This window comes from Oratosquilla oratoria, chromosome 19, assembly GCF_046742065.1.
Source record: "Oratosquilla oratoria isolate Oo_2021 chromosome 19, ASM4674206v1, whole genome shotgun sequence".
In the NCBI taxonomy this organism is placed as follows: Eukaryota; Metazoa; Arthropoda; class Malacostraca; order Stomatopoda; family Squillidae; genus Oratosquilla; species Oratosquilla oratoria.
In genome coordinates, this window is record NC_134795.1 from 39,523,431 (window position 1) to 39,543,952 (window position 20,522).

Here is a 20,522-nt window from a genome sequence, read left to right on the forward strand (position 1 = left end):
TTCATTTCCCTTTTTATCCATACCTTTTTATATTGTTCATTTGTTGCTAGTTTCCCTGTTTTGGATAAGATATTCTCTGCCGTCGTTTGTGACCTGAATTTAATCTTAATTGGTCTGGTCTTATCTGTACTATACTTTCCGAGTCTGAACTTCTCTTTGATATGTGTCATTATTTCTGGTTCATCTTCCTGAACTAATTGTAGTAAACTGCTTACTTTTTCATTTTCCTCTTTGATTCTTGAGGTTCTATCTGGGTTATGTTTCTCTTTCATTCCTAATATAATTATACATTTCTTTTTGTCTGCTAAGTCTCTTACAATATTCTCCTTTTGTCTCATCACTTTGATAACTGAGTCTTCAGTTTGTTCTTTCATTTGCTGTTTAATTATATCAGTAAATGCAACTTTACTATTTTCCTGTATCTTTCTCCACCCCTGTGCCTCTTTTGCTATTGTTTCTTTATTGTTCCTTTTTAATTCTTTATTCTCCTCTTTTACTTCTCTTAACTGTCTTTTTAGTTCTTCTATTTCATCAGTTAAGTTTTTGTTCGCCTTCTCTAGTTCTTCCAATCTTTCAACCTTTTCTGCAAGTTTTGACATTTTACCGAACCTAATCTCCCAATGTTCAGTCATTTGTTCAAGCCTTTCCTCCAGTTTTGCTAGTCGGGGGAGGTTGGTATCCGCCTCCCCCTCTTTAAATCCTTGGAAATTGTTATCCTCACCTTCCATTGAATTGTTCTTATCTATGTTTCTAATCTTTCCATTTTTGTTAGACATTTTGTCATCACTAAATTGGTCGGGACCTCTTTTGTTTACATGGCGTCTGGCTGCCTGGGCCAAGTCCTCTCCTTCCTCATTTCCTTCCATTTCCCTCAGTAATCCCTCCCCTTCTCCTTTTTCCTCACTTTCCCACTACACCACGAGCAACTTTCCCCCCACCCTGTAAATACAATAGGTACTTCCTTTGCTTTGGGATTCACGAAAATTTCACTTTTTCTTCAGAACATCTTCTACGCCGTCCGTTCGGTGGAGTGTGTGTGTGTTTACCTAGTTGTATTATACAGGAAGGGAGCTATGCTCATGATGACCCGTCTTTGTATCTTTCAGCATCAAGTTTTTTCTTAAAATATTGAATAGTATTTGCACATACTGTTTCTTTATCTAAGTTATTCCAGATATCCAGCACTCTGTGTGGGAAGCTATTTTTTTCAGATCTCTTCTATACTTATCCTTTTTGAATTTCTTTTCATGACCTTGTTTTTCCATTGTCATTTTTTAGTAAATCATTGTTATCAAGAATTTCCATTCCTTTCATGATTCTATAGTCAGTAGATCACCTCTTTCTCTTCTCTGCTCCAGTGTTGGTAGTTCCAATTTGGATAATCTTTGTTCATATATTAATTTGGAAAGAGCCGGTGCCAACGTTGTTGTTGTTCTCTGTATTCTTTCTAGCTTCCTTATATTCTTTTTAGTACTGGGTGTCCACATTGTCGCTCCATATTCTAGTGTGTATGTAGGGGAGGGTGATCCTTGTCCATATGATTTCTGCCTTGGCTGATGTTCAGGAGAGTAGTGTTTCCTACAAGAAATCTGATTATACACTTGAAAACACCAGCCTGAATGTAGACAGCATGAAAGAGAGAGAGATAGAGAAAGAGAAATCACAGCTTCTACATAAATGACATGGATGAAGGAGTAGTGTTATATGAATTTCTTTGCAGACGATGCAAAAAAATTAAAGCAAGTAAAAACAGAGGAGGATTGCAACTCATTACAACAAGACTTGGACAAGATCTGGAAATGGACTAAAAAATGGGAAGTGAAATTCAATATCAAGAAATGTAGTATAATGGAATTTGGAAAAGGTAAAAGCAGAATATCGAGAGATTATAAAATTGGTGAAGAAGAGCTCAAAAAAGTAAACTTGGAAAAAGACCTTTGAGTGATGATCAGCAAAGACATGACACCGGACAAACATATTGATAAAATAGTTAGAGAAACCTACAATTTATTGAGGTCAATAAAAATGGCATTTGTCTATTTGGATGAGGAAATTATAAAAAAAAATTAATTACACTAATAACACCAAAACTCGAATATGCAGCAACACTATGGACACCCAGTACCAAAAAGAATAAAAAAAATTAGAGAGAATACAAAGAGCAATAACAAAACTGGCAAAATGACATATGAGCAAAAATTGTCCAAATTGGAATTACCAACTCTGGAACAAAGAAGGGAAAGAGGAGACCTACTATCTATAGAATTATGAAAGGAGTGTAAATCTTAGAAAAGAATGATTGATTGAAATGGGACTATAGAAAAACAAGAGGACACGAAAAGAAACTAAAAAAAGATAATTAAAGAAGAGATCTGAAAAAACAGCTTCCCACACAGTGTGGAACAAATTAGACAAAGAAACAATGTGTGCAAACACTATTAACCATGAGCTTAACTCCCTTCCTGTATAATACAACTACAACTAGGTAAATACAATATAAAGGGAGTTTTCTGTGCCTTGGCAGAGACCCTGCCAAAGGGGGACTCATGCATCTCAGGATAATATTTATTCTGGAAATGTCTGTGAGAGAGTGCAAATTAAGCTCCATACAAGGCCTATGATTATGTCACTACTCAAGGCCCATGATCCTTAACCTGCCACTACCTGTACAGGAAGCTTGCAGCATCCATAGAAGCCATGAACTGCCTCTAACTAGATTCAGATCTTTAGGTAAAAATCCTGGGTCTCATGTGGAGACCTAATACCAACCCAGAGGAAAGGCTGGAGCCTAATCACTGATTTATTTTAATAAACATATTCTGGTCAATTACCTTACAATGGCCTTTGTTTGGGGAGTAAGGGCATACTCATGGTCCTTCAATATCACTTCAAAACTCTTGGCAGCCTGAATTCCTAAGTCTGGGTCTGGGAAGAGACTTTTAATCTGAAAGATGAAATACCTACATCAGCACTCACATTCTTACATGTCCAATTTCCAACAACATATACTTGTACATACATATACCAAGGGCTTTTCCCCCCTTTCAACAAGATAAGTAGCCAAAGTCAAAAGGCATAATTCCACTCCCACCCATTTCATCCCCACCCACTCCACTCCCATTCACCACACCTCCTCCTTCCCTCTTTCCTTGGCTCCTCTTGAATGACGCATATGAAGCATATACAATCAGTAAATTAAATTAAAACCACCTTTAGTTTTATACCTATTCCTTAACAAGGCTTTGATGAAAAACAATATTTTTTTCCATAGGCATTTCTTTTATGTTTATATATCACAATGCTTGGATACAAGTGTCAATATCCAATGAATTGGAATTTGTTCCATCACCAAATGCATCCAAATTTTCATGAAGCATCTTAGGGCTCTGGTTGGAAATTTCCTCCCATACCCTCTTATGCCTTGACTTCTTGTAGGATAATTTTTCCAGAGGAAAGGATACCTAGTTCCATCACTCCATCCCATTTTGTTGCCTTTTATGACTCACACAGGAGATACAGTGGCAAAATCCTTTCCTTCAATTACCATAGGGTACAGTGGCAAAATGAAAAAGCATACTCAAAGAAGTGGTGCAGGACACTTTTATAAGGAAACAGCATAATAGAGGGATAGCCATAGTACAAAACTAGCATTATTTTTCTAGTAGAGATTTTATTCTAAAATTGACAAAACAATGTGTGGCTCTAGTCCATAGGGGCACCCCAAAAAAGTTTCTAAAGCATTGGCTTCATATTACTGTGCAATTAACACTGGAGGAGTGTCTGTATAGTTCCGCTTTACAAGGGAAAAGGGGACAAAGGTGACTGTAATAGTTTTAGAGGGATGAATTTGTTGAGTATTGTTGAAAAGGCTTAGGGAAGGGTTTTAACTGAGAGGATTATGAAAAGAAAAGAGTAGTGCTCAGAGAAAAATATTCAGATTGGAAAGAGGTGATCAGTGGAGTACCGCAAGGATCTGTATTGGCTCCAATAATGTTTGCTATCTATATGAATGACATGGACGAGGACGTGAACTGCTACATGAGCTTCTTTGCTGATGTGTATTTACCTAGTTGTATTTACCTAGTTGTATTTTAGGGGAAGGGGAGCTATGCTCGTGGGGTCCCGTCTTCATATCTCATTTTATCTAAACTATTTTTAAATTCATGTATTGTTTTAGCACACACCACTTTCTCATCTAACTTGTTCCAACTGTCTATTACTCTGTGAGGAAAGCTGTTCTTTTTCAAATCTCTTCTATAGCTGTCTTTTTTATTTTCTTTCCGTGTCCTCTTGTATTTCTGTCATCCCATTTTATCAGATTCTCTCTATCAGTAATTTCTATGCCTTTCATGATTCTGTAAATAGCTATCAAATCTCCTCTCTCTCTTCTTTGCTCTAGTGTCTGTAGTTCAAGTTTTTCTAGTCTCTCTTCATATGATAGTTTTGAGAGTGTTGGTGCCAATTTTGTAATTGCTCTTTGTATTCTTTCAAGTTTTTTTATACATTTTTTGGTACTTGGTGACCATATCGTTGCTGCATATTCCAATCTTGGTCTTATCAGGGTGATTAGGATTTTCTTCACCATTTCTTCATCCAGGTATGTGAATGCAACTTTGATTGTTATTAAATTATAAGTTTCTCAAAAAATCTTATTTATATATTTCTCAGGTGACATATTATTCATAACAATGACTCCCAGGTCCTTCTCATTTTCTACTTTTTTTATTCCTTCTTCTCCCAATTTATATGATCCTGTTATTCTCTTTTTGCTTTTTCCAAATTCCATTATACTACACTTTTTAGTATTGAACTCCATCTCCCACTTCCTACTCCATTCCCATACTTTATTTAGATCTCTCTGTAGTGATTCACAATCTTCTTCTGTTTTCACTCTTTTCAGTAGTTTTGCATCATCTGCAAAGATGCTCATATAGCTTTCAATTCCTTCGTCCATATCATTAATATATATAGCAAACATTATTGGGGCCAGAACTGTTCCCTGCGGAACACCGCTTATTACTTCATCCCATTTTGAGTGTTGGTCTCTTATCACTATCATTTTCCTTTCTTGCAAAAAGTCTTCCATCCAGTTTAGCAGTTTGCCCTGTATTCCTCCTTCAGTTCCTAATGTGTGTGTGTGTGTGCGTGTGTGTGTGTGTGTCGTGTAACAATGATATGAGCTGTCTGTGAATTTCGGGGAATATTAGTCATAGCTTCGTGTTTGGTTCGATGTACATAATTCTAGCGAATAATAGGACTGGGCAGTTGGTTTTTGGATAGTGAGCGTTATTGTTGTGTTGTTGCAGAAAATGTAGTTCGTTGTTATAGAAGTATTTCTCGTGGTGATTACTCTCGCATACTGATTTTGAATTTTCCCATCAACTTACTGTTTCATTATTTTGTTTTCCTATTATACCGTCTATTTCTACTTGAATACATCTCTGCTACAATTATACTTTATACATATACTGAATTATATATTCTTGTATATATATTATAGTACATATATTTATATACCTCCAAAATATTAAATTATCAATTTTTCCTCGACTCCACCACCACAATCTGGTAACATCTAGTAACATTGGACTCTGAGACATGCATGTGGCCAGTTGACGGAAAATGCTCAACTTAGTGGACCGTTCCCGCTAAATTGAGCTATTTCCATAGACACGCATCTGGCCAGCTAGCGGAAAATGGTCAACTTAGCGGACCATTTCCGCTAAGTTGAGCATTTTTGTTATTGCTATTTGCAGTTCGCTAATTTGAGCTTCCGCTAAATTGATATCCGTTAAATCGGGCTTCTACTGTATATACATATATGTAGGAGCAAGTCCAATGAAATGAAAGTGGTGAGAATATATTTCAAAATTAACTTGTATTTGTTACTAAATTTCATCAAGTAGGTTAACTTCTTTTAAGAATTTAATGACTCCCTCATAATCATATTACAGTTCTTTTTCCAATATCTTGGCCAAATTATAGTTACCATCTCTCTCTCTCTCTTATTTGGGAAGTGATGCTCTCTCAGTTCTCTGTGGCTAGGGCATTCAACCACCAAATGTTCAATAGTCATGGGGATTAAGCAATCTTCACACTCATAAGATACCCATGGGTCAGCCTTGAATGTCCTATGTGGAGACATATAATTACTTCCCATTTCCTTGGCAGGAATTCATATTTCCAGGGGTGTATATTTGTGGTGATCTCTTTCATTTTATTATGTTCCACTTCACTCCACTATTGTTTCCATGACTTATGGATGATATTTGAGATCCTAGGAAAGATGCCTCTATAGGTATTGCGCACCGTCTAGGGATCAAACTGGTTGCTGCTGACTTTGATAGTTGGTCAGCTTTTTCATTTCCATGTATATTTTCATGTGCTGGAACCCAGTAAAAGGATAGAGTGATCCCTCTACATTGTAATAGAAACACCCACTGTGATATTTTCATTGTTTCTGGATTATCACCATTGAAAATTTCTAGTGCCTGTAATGCACATTTTGAATCACAAGATTGTGAGGTTGAATGTCTGTAGAGTTATAATGTGTTCTAAAGTGGTTAAAATTCCATATAGCTCTGCTGTAAATTTTGATGTTGCAATTGGTAGTGCTCCTCTGCAGCTAAAATTATTGCTAAAAACTCCATATCCGATGCCAGCATCTTAAAAACATTCCTCTAATTTATGCATCTGATTTATCTTTTTTAAAACCTTTAAAATATCTACAATATTCAATTATGGGTAACTTCCATGTTGGGGTAACTGGTAATTTAACCGGGTAGATCTGACTTTTTGTGATATCTATAGTCTCCAGTATTTTTCTTATTCTAAAACTAAAAGGTCTAGGATATCTTGGATGATTTTCATAAAAGTTATTAAAACAATTTCTATTGGCTGTGTCCTAAACTAATACTGGATGATTTATGACAGTTGGTATAGTTCAAGTGGAATCTCTCCAGCATCAATTATTAAACTGGGGATGGGGGAAGATTGGAAAGCTCCTGTTGCCAAACGTATGCCATTCTAGTGTACTGAATCTAGGATCTTTAGATATTTGGTTGATGCTGATGCAGAAGAATAAATTTCACATCCATATTGTAATTTGGTAATAATCAGAGATTTATCTATTAAAATTAAACGCTTTCAAAACCGTGCCCAGATGAAGATTCAAGTTTGTGTGGACGTGTCCGGTATGAGGGATTTTTCATGTGCGGTTGTACCCCAATCGTGGTCAAGGTTGGACGTTGGACACAATGCCTCTGCCCGTAGCAGCTCGGTTGAACAGACGTAATATGCATTATTGGAAGTGGGTTGCGGATGAAAAGAAAATCAGTAAGATGGAGATCAATATTTCAGCGTCTTTAAAAGGTTTGTTATAGAAAGAGCACCGTGAAAAATTTCCTTCTTTTTACGATGAAAAGGTTAAAGAACCCCGTGATAGTGAAGCCGCCATGAAAAGGCAACAGCGACATTTCTGGGCTTGGGTGACAAAACAAAAAAAGATTGACAAATACTGTACAATATTGACAAAGTTCTCAGAGCACAGTTAACAGAAGAGCATAAGAAATGCCACCCCGAATATTACGAAGAGTGTAAAAACCGGAAATCTACGACATGCGTCACGGAACAATCTATACAACAATTCCAACGTATAGTCCTTAGTTTCAACGAGATGTTACGCAATTCACCAACACATGAGTACAGTGATAGTACAATAGATGACCTGAAACCGTATAGCGGGGATATTTCTTCCGAGTTTGTAGAAAATTTCAAGAAGCACTATTACGCAGGCTACAAAATTTTTTGTGGTAATGGTGGAAGAGGACACAGGCAATACCAGTTGTACTATTTAGAACATAGGTTCAAGACATTTAAAAGAAACGCCCGAAAAAACGTGTTCGCTATGAAGAATGTGAGGCGCCAGCAAGAAAAGAAGAGGGAGCAAAGGAAAGTAGAGTTGAGAAGAGACCTGAAAAAGATCCAAAAAGAGAAAAAACGGTTACAAGCGGAAAAGAATGAAGTGGATAATAAGCTGTGAAAACAATTATAGAAAAAAAGAAGAAAAATAATTAATCGGAATACATCTCCCAACAAAAGAAGCTGATGGGTGGGTCGGAGTGTTCACCAAAGGAATTGAAGGACTACACAGAGCAGGAAAACCGTGTTCTCACTGAAATGAGGAACCAACGTACAGTAATCGCCAAAAAGAAGACAGCTGAGGAAAGTAATCCGTGTGGGCGTGCACATGAGAATGTGAAGGGATCGTTAGGCGAAGCAGACAAAGAAGTGAAACTAAATGATATAGGGGTTTTGGGGGGCAGAAAGTGTAAAATATGCAATGTGCTGCTGTGGAAAACTGAGCTCCAGACAATATGTTGTAACCAGGGGCAGACGCCACTCACTGTACCAACCGAGATAAAGGATAAGGTACTCAAAGATCTGTACAAGGGAAAGTCGCCGCTCTCTAAACGTTTTTTTTTCAATAATTTAGTGGGGTTGAATAATATGTTCTCATTTACGTCTTTCTCGACTTCCAAAAAGTTGGAAAATGCAGCAAAGTCAGTAATGTCTTACAAGATTCAGGGTAGGATATATCATAGGTTGTCCACGTTGGATGCTCAGAAAATAATTCAATCTTCACCGTTTCCAGGGGTGCCGGAACGGAGAAATGATAATTCGTATTTGGACCTATACTTTTATTATGACAGAGACCAACAATTAAAGATTAGAACTGCCCTTGTAACACAAAAGCCAGATGAGAAAGTCTCCAAACAAACAGTAAACTGTAGAAAAAAGAGAAGAAAAGGAAATAACTGAAAACCAGTCCATAGTCACACTCTTCTATGATTATATGGCTGAACACAACAGTTGCCTATCCGGTATGCTCCAAGAGCTTGAGACTGCAAAGGGGTTGATTGAGGCTCACGTGAAGAAGTATGAAAGTGTGCCAAACGTGTCAATCACGTTAAAGTCAACTGAGGGTGTACAAACCCGGGAACATAAGGGATTCTATCATCTCCCGACAGAAGATGAACCTATAAAGCATGTGAAGATAGATGATAAGGCTGATTCAGATAAATAAAGCAATCGGTATTAAAAAAAGATGCGCAGAGCGCACTGCGAGCGAAGCGAGCGACCCGCACTGCAGGTCTTGCCGAAGGCCAAGCACCCCTGGCATAGCCAGGTGCTTGTGTATTATTAAAATTGTCTGTCTATCTGATCCCAGTTTGTACTTGATAAAACTTTTAAAATGTTTAAAGCCTCATGACATTTGGTTTTACAGGGAGTCCTCCTTATGCGGTAATTCTTTATCCGGTAAATTCAGTTACGGTATTTGGTAAATACTACCCTCGGTTCTATTTACGGTAAGAAAAATTCACAGATACAGTATCCACTCGTGTTTTCTTTACACCGTACCGTAGTGCCACCACAACAATCAGTCTCTTCCCGCGTTTACCTTTGAACACATGTTAAATCCTTACGGTGTGTTTTTTGTGGATATCATTACTATGATGCACAGTGATGCACCCATAATGGCCACAAAACATTCTGCAGACAGTGCTGGAGTTGAAAAGGCAAAGCGAAACAGGAGTAGTCTGACATTGGAGGTAAAATTAGATATTTTGAAGATGAATGAGTAGGGAGAAGATACGTTTGCCATATGTCAAAATTTGGGTCTAGCCCAGTCGACAGTCTGGACGGTGTTAAGGAATCGTGAGGCTATAAAAAAAGCTGGGGAGAATGCAATGTGGATCGACGACCAGAATTGTCAAAATATGGCTCTGTCTTTAAATTTAATCTGCCAGAAAGTATTGTCCATTATTGAAAGACTGAAGGTATAAATAGGAGTGGTTTGATAAATTCAGGCAACATTCAGCTCTCCATAATATCAAGGTCACAGGTGAGGCTGCTAGTGCTGACAAAGGCTGCAGACAAATTCAAGCCAGAATTAGAAAAGTGCATTGAAGAGAAAGGGTACAGCAAGAAACAAGTTATAAATTATGATGAAGCAGGACTTTACTGGAAGAGGATGACCAGTAAGACCTATATTTACAAGGAAGAAAAAAGTGCGAAGGGGTTTAAAGCTTCTAAGGACTGCTTAACCCTGTTACTTGGAGGCAATGCAGAAGAGGATTTGAAGCTAAAGCCACTCTTCATATACCACTCAGAAAACCTGAGAGCACTCAAGGGGTTACTGAAGCAATACTTACCTGTGGTATGGAAATCAAATCCGAAGGCATGGCTGACCACTTCAATTCACCAGGACTATTTTACATCATATCTGTCTCCAACTCTTAAGGAGTATGCATCAGCTAACAATATTGCCAACCGATTCTTACTGATAGTTGACCTTCCAGCCACGCAAGGGGTATGGAAGACTGGGTGGATAATATCGAGGTGATGTTCCTCCCCCCAAACACCACAGCTCTGACCCAACCGATGGATCAAACAGTCATCAAGACATTCAAAGCTTATTACCAGTGGCAAACCATACCTTACAGCAACTGATAAAGGGCACAGAAGGCCTGGCAACCCCACTATCAGAGAATGGTAGAAGTCTTATAACAATAAGCATGCCTTAGACAACATCAAGTAATCTTGGAATGAAGTGAAAAACTCTACCATGAACTTGGTGTGGAGTGAAGTATGGCCAGAATGTGTGCATAACTTCCCAGGCTTCGCTGAAGACAACATCAGTGCAATCAGAGATGACATTGTAAATCTGTGCCATAAGGCTGGCTTCGATGGAGTTGATAATGATGATGTTCAAGATCTTTTGGAAAGCCATGGGAAACCTCTCACAAATGATGCACTTATAGAGCTAGACAAGGCATTACAGGAGGCAGAAAAAGAGGGAAATGAGGAAGAAGAACCTGTGTGTGGCCTGGACATCAAAACTCTAAAAGAATGTCTTGGAAGTATAAAAGAAGCCCTGGAAACCCTGAAGGGATGTGATCCAAATCATACCAGGAGTAGCAAAGTGGCTTATGACATGGAGAAAAGTGTCAAAATTTATCAAGAAATCTATGATGAAAAAAGAAGAAATGCCAAACAGTCCTCCATCTTCTCGTTCTTCAAGCCAGTCAGACCTGCCATCCCTGTCACTCCTGCCGACCCTGCTACAGCTCGCCCTTCCACATCCACTGCTGACGGTTCTACAGCTGGTCCTTCCTCCATATCTTCTTTCTTCAAACCAGTCAAACGTGCCAACCCTGCTACAGCTAGCCCTTCCACATCTGCTTCCGACAGTGCAGACAACGAAGTGTTTGAGGGTTTTCAGCCTCCTGCCTCACCCTCATCTTCGTCTGCCCACTCAGCTGAGAAAGGGCTGAGATCCCTACTGTCCCTTAGCCTCGGGAGGGACATCATCTGATAGAATATGTGGTGAGTGAAAGGTAAATAAAAACATTTTCTGCTTATTTCTTTTGCGCAGTACTTTACATTTTCTTATGTGACTATTTTCATGTATTTTCATGTCTGTAGGGGTGATTTTCAACGTGCTGGAACACATAACCTATTATTACATGTTATAATGGGTTCGGTATATAGTAATTTCAATTTGCGGTAAGGTTTTCAGGAACACATATGTACCATATAACGAGGACTTACTGTAATATGTTTCAGATGGGGGATCCAAGTAAGTTTTTTATCAAATATGAGAACTAGGAATCTAGTCTCTTCAACACAAGGTATTCTATTGCCATATAGATAAAGGTCTGGGTGTATCCCTCTAATGCGGCAAAAGTGCACAATGATTGTTTTGCTGGTATTTTAAATCCTTGTTTTTCTGCTCAGTTGACAATCTTGTTGACAACTAGTTGTAGTTTCCTTTCTGCTACAGGCATATAGGTAGCAGCAAAGGATATCGAGGTCATCTACATATAATGTGCTTAATACGTTATCTGGTATAATGTTTGCCACCCCATTTATTGCCAAAGCAAAAAGTGTTACACTATATATACTCTCTTGCGGAACACCTTCTTCTTGGCATCTTTTATCTGATAGAGTATTACCAATTTTAACTTTAAAGTATCTATGTGATAAAAATGCCCTAATATACAGGGGTAATTCTCCTCACAGACCACAATCATGAATGGTCTTAAGAATTCCATGTCTCCATGCAGTGTCATATGCTTTCTGTATATCAAAGAATACTGTTATATGATGTTGTTTTGAGGCGTATGCTTCACATATGGAGGTCTCCAGCTGCATCAGGACATCTATTGTAGAATGCATTTTTCTAAATCCACATTGTGATGGTGATAAAATATCATTATGCTCGAGATATCAGACAAGTCTTGTATTTACCATTTTCTCCATTATTTTGCCTAGACAGCAAATTAAAGTAATAGGACGGTAACTGGAAGCTGAATATGGGTCTTTTCCTGGCTTTAGAAAAGATAATACAAAAGCTGTTTCCTATATTTACCTTGGTATATTTACCTAGTTGTATTTTACGGGACGAGAGCTATGCTTGTAGTGACTCATTTTTGTATCTCTCCACATCCAGTTTATTCTCAAAATCATGTATAGTTTTGGCATTTACTGTTTCTCCATTCAGCTTGTTCCAGACATCAATCACTCTATGTGGGAAGCTATTCTTTTTCAGGTCTCTTCTGTTGCTGTCTTTCTTTAGTTTCTTTTTGCGTCCTCTTGTTTCTCTTCTGTCCCAGAATTTTCATCCCTTTCATAATTCTGAAAATGGTCAACAAATTGCCTTTTTCTCTTCTCTGTTCCAGTGAAGCCAGATGAAATTTTTCCAATCTTTGTTCGTATGTCGGATTTGTCAGTGTAGGCACCATCTTTGTCGCTGCTCTTTGTATTCTAACTTTCTTATGTTCTTCTTTGTGCTTGGTGCCCATAGTGTTGCAACATATTCTAGTTTAGGTCTGATCAGTGTAACAACTATTATTTTTAACCATCTCCTCATCTATGTAGTTGATGGCCACTTTCATTGGCCTCAATAAGTTATAAGTCTTTCCAAATAACTTATTGACATACTTATCAGGTGTCAAGTCACTTGAGATGATTACTCCCAGGTCCCTTTCTGAATTTACTTTTTTGATTTCTTTGTTTCCAATTTTATAGTATCCCGATACTCTATTTTTACTTTTTCCAAATTCCATTATGCTACATTTTTTAATGTTGAAGTTCATCTCACTTTTTCCGACTCCATTCCCATATTTTCTCTAGGTCTTCTTGTAGCGATATGCAATCTTTATCTGTTCTTGCTCTCTTGAGTAATTTGGCATCATCAGCAAAGAAGTTCATATAACAGTTTACTCCCTCATCCATATCATTTATATATACAGTAAAAGCCGTCTTATCCAGCATTCAGGTATCTGGCAACTTCAAGTATCCGGCATATTTTTTCCAAGCATTAAAATCTATAAGGTTTACAATGCAGACTAGACTGGCCTTTTCTACCGCTGTCTTCCAAAAACAACGCTTGCAAGCGAGGCAGAGGGGTCTCTCAAAGGATTCAAGCACAGCAAGGATCGACGGACTGTGCTGTGCTGTGCAAATATGGCAGAAACTCACAGGATAAAGTTGTGTGTGGGCAAGTACAAAAAACCACGCTGTTTTAAGAACATCACGTACCTGCCTGTTAATTATCAAGCACAACGTAGTGCTTGGATGAATTCAGAAATATTTATTCACTGGTTTAAGCATTTGTTTGTTCCCTCGGTTAAGGAAAATTTGAAAAAGAAAGGGCTCCCAGAGGACAGTAAAGTGGTGTTGTTGTTGGATAACTGCAAAGCACATCCGCCAGCTGAAGAACTTGTGGGAAAAATATTTGCTCTTTATTTACCCCCGAATGTAACCAGTATCATCCAGCCCATGGATCAGGGTGTAATTCAGAATTTTAAAATGAATTACCGTAAAAGTTTCCTGTGTAAGCTTGTAAATTATGATGACAGTACAATCCCTGAGTTCCAAAAAAAAATTAATGTAAAAGACGCTATCTTCATGGCTTGGTTAGCTTGGCAGGATGTCAAAAAACAAACCTTGATGCGATGTTGGCAAAAATTGTATCCCTTGATCATGTTTGAAGAGGCGGATGATTCTGACTTTGAAGGGTTTGGTGGCAAGAGAAATTCAGTGGTGAGTGAGTTGAGGGAGATGGGTGGTGGTGCTAAACTTAGCATAACAGATGAGGCGCTAAAAGAGTGGGTAGATGTGGAAAAAGACGAAGCGGTAACATTCACTCAAACTGATGAGGAACTTATCAATGCGGTAATTGAAGATAATCTTGAGAGGATGACAGAGGCAGATAGTGAGGAAGAAAATGACCCTGAGCCTAAGGTGGCGTGGAAAGATGCTGCAAATGGTTGAGATGTCTTTGTTAAGTTTGCAGAGCAGTGCAGCTATATGTCCGCCAGAGATGTTATGTCTCTTCACTGCATTCAGAATGAGTTTTTGTTGCAAAGAGGAAAGAGCTGCAAACAAGCTGACATAAGAAACTATTTTAAAGTAGGTTGTAAGGAGAAGAAAGAGCAGCAAACAAGTACAGATGATAGTGATAAACTGGAGTGATAAACTGGATGTTGGCGAGTGAGGTGGTTTTGTTTGTTTGTTTATGTGCTTAAGGTTTGGGTCTTTTAATGTGCGTGGATGTGGTACAGATGAGAGTAAAAGGGAAGAGATAGGTAGTATGTTTGTGAGAAGAAAGTTGGATGTGTTGGCTTTGAGTGAAACTAAGTTGAAAGGGAAGGGTGAGTGTATGTTTGGGAGTGTAAGTGGGAGGTTATCAGGAGTGAAGAGAGGGCGAGGGAGGGAAGGGGTGGCTATTCTAGTAAGTGAGGAGATAGGTAAAGGGGTAGTGGAGTGGAAGGAGGTTTCCTCAAGGATAATGTGGATGAAGGTGAAACTGGGAAAGGAGATGTGGGTCTTTGTAAGTGCATATGGGCCGGGCAGTGAGAAGAGCATGGAAGAAAGGGAGGCCTTTTGGATAGATTTAAATGAGTGCATAGAGGGTTTAGGAAGAAATGTCAATGTAATAGTACTGGGAGACCTTAATGCTAGAGTGGGAAATGGTCCAATCGATGGAGTGGTTGGGAAGTGTGGAGTTCCAGGAAAGAATCGTAGTGGAGAGTTGATGGTGGAAATGTGTCTAGAAAGAGAGTTGATGATAGCAAATACAGTGTTTCAGAAGAAAGTCAAGCATAAGTACACATGGGAGAGGGTGGTGGAGGGAAGGGTGGTAGATAGAGCGCTAATGGATTATGTAGTGGTAAATAGGATTATGATAGGAAGAGTTAAGGATGTACATGTGCTAAGGGGAGAGGGTGGGGGAATATCAGATCATTTTTTGGTGGAAGGTAAGTTGAGAGTGGAGGATAGATGGAGAAGGAGGAAAGGGACAAAAGGTAGGGAGGTTCTTAGAGTGAACTCCTTGAATGAAAAGGAAAAGGAGAAGGAGTACGAAAAGAAGCTGAAGGAGGAGTGGGAGGGAGTAAAGGATAGAGCAGAGATGGGTGTGGAGGAGGAATGGGGATGGTTCAAGGAGGGAGTCTTAAAGTGTGCAAGGATGGTGTGTGGAACAAGAAGGACAGGGGGAAATAGAAGAAAGGGTAGTGAATGGTGGGATGAGGAAACAAAGAAGGTTGTAGAAGAGAAGAAGCGAGCATTCACAGATTGGTTACAAAAGAGGACAGGGGAGTCATATGAGACGTACAAAGAAAAGAAAAGAGAAGTAAAGCAAAAGGTAAAGGAGGCAAAGAGGAGAGCAGATGTGAAATGGGGTAGGAGTATGACAGAAAATTTTGAAAGTAATAAAAAGATGTTTTGGAAAGAAATTAAGAGAGGAAGAGGAGGCGAATCAAGTAGGGAAGAAAAGGTAAAAGGTACAAATGGAGAGTTGATAATGGAAGAGATGGCAGTGAGGGGAAGATGGGCAGAATATTTTAGGGAGTTGCTGAATGTGAAGGAGGATAGGGAAGGAAAGATAGCTGCAGTGGGAAATACGAAGAAAATGAGAGTGATGAGTGAGGAGAATGGAGGAGAAATAAGGAAGGATGAGGTGAAGGCAGTTGTAAAGATGATGAAAGCAGGTAAGGCACCTGGTCTGGATGGATGTCATGCAGAATGTCTGAAAAAGGGAGGTTCAGTGATGGTGGACTGGTTGGTGAGATTATTTAATGTTTGCTGGAGAGAGGGTAGAGTACCGGAGGACTGGAGTAGTGCCTGTATAGTTCCTCTTTACAAGGGAAAAGGGGACAAGTGTGAATGTAGTAATTTCAGAGGGATTAGCCTGTTGAGTGTAGTAGGGAAGGCTTATGGGAGAATCTTAATTGAGAGGATTAGGAGAGGAACAGAAGGAGTAATTGGTGAGGAACAGTGTGGATTTAGGACGGGTAGAGGTTGTGTAGATCAGATCTTTGTGGTAAGACAGATATGTGAGAAAGCTATAGGAAAGGGAAAGGATGTTTTTTGGACTTTTATGGATCTGGAAAAGGCTTATGATAGGGTAGACAGAAAGGCACTGTGGGAGGTTATGCAGATTTATGGGATAGGAGGAAAGCTTTTGGGAGCTGTCAAGAGTTTTTATGTGAGTAGTAGAGCATGTGTTAGGATTGGAAATGGAGAGAGTGAGTGGTTTGAAGTAAAGGTGGGACTTCGTCAAGGATGCGTTATGTCGCCCTGGCTGTTCAACTTATACATGGATGGGGTGGTGCGAGAGGTGAATGCTAGGGTAGTGAGTCAGGGATTGAAGATGGTTAAAGAAAATGGAGAAAAGTGGGAGGTGAGCCAGCTGTTGTTTGCGGACGACACTGCGCTTGTGGCAGGGTCAGAGGAGGGATTGAGGAAGCTGGTGGTAGAGTTTGGGAGAGTATGTGATAGAAGAAAGCTAAAGATAAATGTGGGTAAAAGTAAGGTGATGAGATGTACAAGGGGTGAAAGTGGCAGTAGACTGGAAGTGAACATTAAGGGAGAGCGACTGGAGGAAGTGGATAGTTTTAGATACTTGGGTGCAAGTGTAGCAGGAAAAGGTGGAGTGAAGGTGGAGGTAGAATGTAGATTGAGAGAAGCGAGTAAATGCCTTGGTGGTTTAAAGAGTGTAATGAGAAATAGACATTTGGGAATGGATGCGAAGAGGAGACTGTATGAAGGAGTGATTGTGCCAACAGCACTGTATGGGGCAGAAACGTGGAACATAAGAGAAGAAGAGAGAAGGAGTTTGAATGTGTTTGAGATGAGGTGTCTGAGAAGTATGGTGGGGGTTACTAGGCTAGATAGAGTGAGAAATGAGGAGGTGAGGAGGAGAACAGGGGTGAAAAAGGATTTGGGAGAGAGGGTTGATGAAAGAATATTAGGATGGTTGGGACACATGGAAAGAATGAGTGAAGAAAGACTAGTAAAAGAGGTATGGAAGGCAGATGTGGAGGGAGTGAACATGAGGGGACGTCCTAGGATGAGGTGGATGGATGGGGTGAAGGGGGCTTTGGGGAAGAGGGGAATGTCTGTTGAGGAAGGAAGGGAGAGGACGGAAGACAGAGGTGAGTGGAGAATGGTTGTATATGGATGATGTTGTGACTGCATGAGGAGGAATGGGCGGGGGGGTGGGGGGTGGGGTAGTATGTGTGAGTAAATTTTGACGCAGCCCGAAGGGATTTCTCCCCGTCCTCTCCTTATATGCAAAGGGGGACGGAGAGGGGGGGTCGCCGATTAAATGAAGCGGCCTTGCTGTGGATGTGCTGTGTCTTGCGACACTGCTTCTGACCCAGGGCGGTGGGCAGGGTTCAGGGATGACCCGTCATCCAGGAGGTGCTCAGATGAGAGGAAGGGTGGGAGGGGTGTGGAGTGTATTTAGGGATGAAATGGGTGGGAGTGTTTTTATGCCTTTCCCTTTGTGGCTACCTCCCTTGGAAGGGGGAAAAAGCCTTGGTATATGTATGTAAGTTAAATGCTTATGTTATGTTAAATGTTGTTAATAGTGAATAAAATGAGTTGATTGTAGACAGTGTTTTTGTAACAGTTCACTTATTTTAGTAACCCCTTCCAAAAAGGACAGAGAAGGTTAGTGTCTAGTGATGAACTGTATGTTGGCGAGTGAGGTGATGATGCCGCAATCATGTGATGCTTTGTTTATGTTATGGTATGTGATACTATATGTTAACTGACATTAATAGTGAGTAAAGGGGGTGATTGTAGACATATTTCTGTACCCCTTCACTTACTTTAGCAACCCCTTCAAGTATACGTAATTTTCGAGTATCCGGCATGCCTTTGGTCCCAGTGATGCCAGATAAGAGAGCTATTACTGTATGGCAAACATTAAAGGAGCCAGTACAGAGTCTTGTGGGATGCCACTTTTCACATCTTCCCAGTTCGAATTTTTGTCTGTAAGTACCACTCTCATTTTTCTCCCAGTTAAGAAATCCTTCATCCATTCCAGCAGTTTACCTTGTATTCCTCCTATTATTTCAATTTTTCTTATCGATTTTTTATTTGGTACTTTGTTGAATGCCTTCTGCAAATCCAAGACGACGCAATCTGCCCAGCCATCTTTCTTGTATTATCTCAATAAATCTTGAGTAAAAGCAGATTAGGTTTGTGGTGTGTGATCTTCCACTTCTAAAGCCAAATTGTTTGGGGTTTATTACTTTATTTTCTTCCAAGTGTTTGGTCCATTTCTTTCTGATGATCTTTTCGCATATTTTGCTACTGTGCTTGTAAGGGATACTGGTCTGAAGTTCATAGGATCTTCCCTATTTCCTCCTTTATATATTGGTACTATGTTTGGTGTGGATGTGCTGTGTCTTGCGACACTGCTTCTGACCCAGGGCAGTGGACAAGGTGCAGGGATGACTCGTCATCCAGGAGGTGCTAAGATGAGAGGGAAGGTGGAGGGGTGTGGAGTGTATTCAGGGATGGAATGGGTGGGAATGATTTTATGCCTTTTCCTTTTTGGCTACCTCCCTTGTAAGGGGGAAAAAGCCTTGGTATATGTATGTATGTATGTTTGCATCTTTCCAATCTTGCGGCACCTTTCCCTCTTTGAGTGATAAGTCAATTATCTTGTATAGTTTATCTGTATAGTTCATCTATACTCTCTTTCAGTATCCAATTTGCGATTCCATCTGGTCCATGCGATTTCCTGACATCTAGGTTTTTTATCTGGTCTCATATTTCTTTTTGTGTTACCTTTATTTCTTTCATTGTGGGTGATCTTTCTTGTTGTCCATCTTCCCAAGATTGGTTGGGTATCTGTGCTCCTGCCACAATCTATTTACAATACTTATCACAAAAAGTTTTGTACTCCTTGAAATATGTTTAAACATTTCATTGGGGATCATATCTGGACCAGGGGCTGTATTTTTGCTTCTATCTAGGGCAGCATCAAATTCTCTTTCTGTAAAGGGTATGTTGTATGATTCTGTCTTGTCTGATGAAAAATCTAAATGTTGTTGTTCTTCTCTTATTCTGTATTGGTGTCCTGGGCAACTGTAAGTCTTTTGTGAGACTTGAGCAAAATAGTCAGCCAAAATATTACTAACTTTTTTTGAACCTGTGACAAGGATATTGTTAACTTTAAGCACTGGTGGAGGGTTGGGTGTAAATTTCCCTGCTATCTTATTAATTTTTTTCCAAATGCTGTGGATGGGTGTTCGACGATTGATGGTAGATACAAAGGATGCCCATCATTGTCTTCTAGCAGCTTTCATTGCTTTATGAAATCCAGCTTTGCATTGTTTATAGATTATCATATTTTCAATTGTTTGATGTCTGCGGTAACGGGTAAGTGATGTTCTTGTAGTTCAATGTAAAATTCTGAGCTCTTCAGACCACCATGGAACTCGGTGCCGCTTCAAGAGTCCTGTAGTTCTTGGTATAGAGTGTATACCTGCTGTATGAAAAGTTCCATTTAAAAAGTCAATAGCATCTTCTGGAGTTGGAAAGTCATTTGCATTGCCTTCAATTTCACTTAGTTCTTTAAAGTTATCCCATTCTGCTTTGTCAATACTCCACTTTGGTGATCTTTGAGTTGGTGGGTCATCATTTGTTTCAATTATTATCGGGGCATGGTCACTGCTATGCCAGTCATCATTTGGTCTCCATTTGAAATCAATTGTGCAGTTGGGACTAGAAATTGTAAGATCTAGACAAGAGACAGTACCTGTTTGAATATGGTAATGGGTGGGCTCCCCAGTATTCAAAAGTCCTAGATCTTCATATTCTATAACTGAAGCTATAATATTCCCTTTTTGATTTGTAGTAACATCTCCCTATAGTGGATGTCTGCCATTAAGGTCACCCATAATGAAAAACAGCCACAGGAGCTGATTAATCAAAGTTACTATTTCCTCTCGGGTAACCATGGTGTTTGGGGGCAGGTAAAGTGAGCATAAGGTGTATTTTCTTTTTAATTGTATTTGAACTGCTACTGCTTGTAATGTTGTATTCAAACTATTTGGAAAATGGGGAATATCTCTTCATACATAAATGAGACATCCTCGATGACTTCCGCTTCTATATTATATGGAGTTCTAAAAGATATATATTCTATTGGACAG

The 20,522-nt window shown here is 39.4% G+C and overlaps 1 protein-coding gene across 6 annotated transcripts in view; it reads right to left on the reverse strand.

Moving 5' to 3' along the window:
- Window positions 1–20,522, reverse strand: part of Mms19 (MMS19 nucleotide excision repair protein) — a 514,253-nt gene that overhangs the window by 90,388 nt on the left and 403,343 nt on the right. For all 6 annotated transcript variants that reach the window (XR_012967332.1, XM_076202916.1, XM_076202918.1 and 3 more), the window contains one exon: window positions 2,832–2,944. Coding sequence is in view for 5 of the 6 variants with exons in the window: in XM_076202916.1 (XP_076059031.1) it covers window positions 2,832–2,944 (113 nt within the window). In the remaining variant the exon portion in view is untranslated. The remainder of the gene's footprint in view (window positions 1–2,831; window positions 2,945–20,522) is intronic.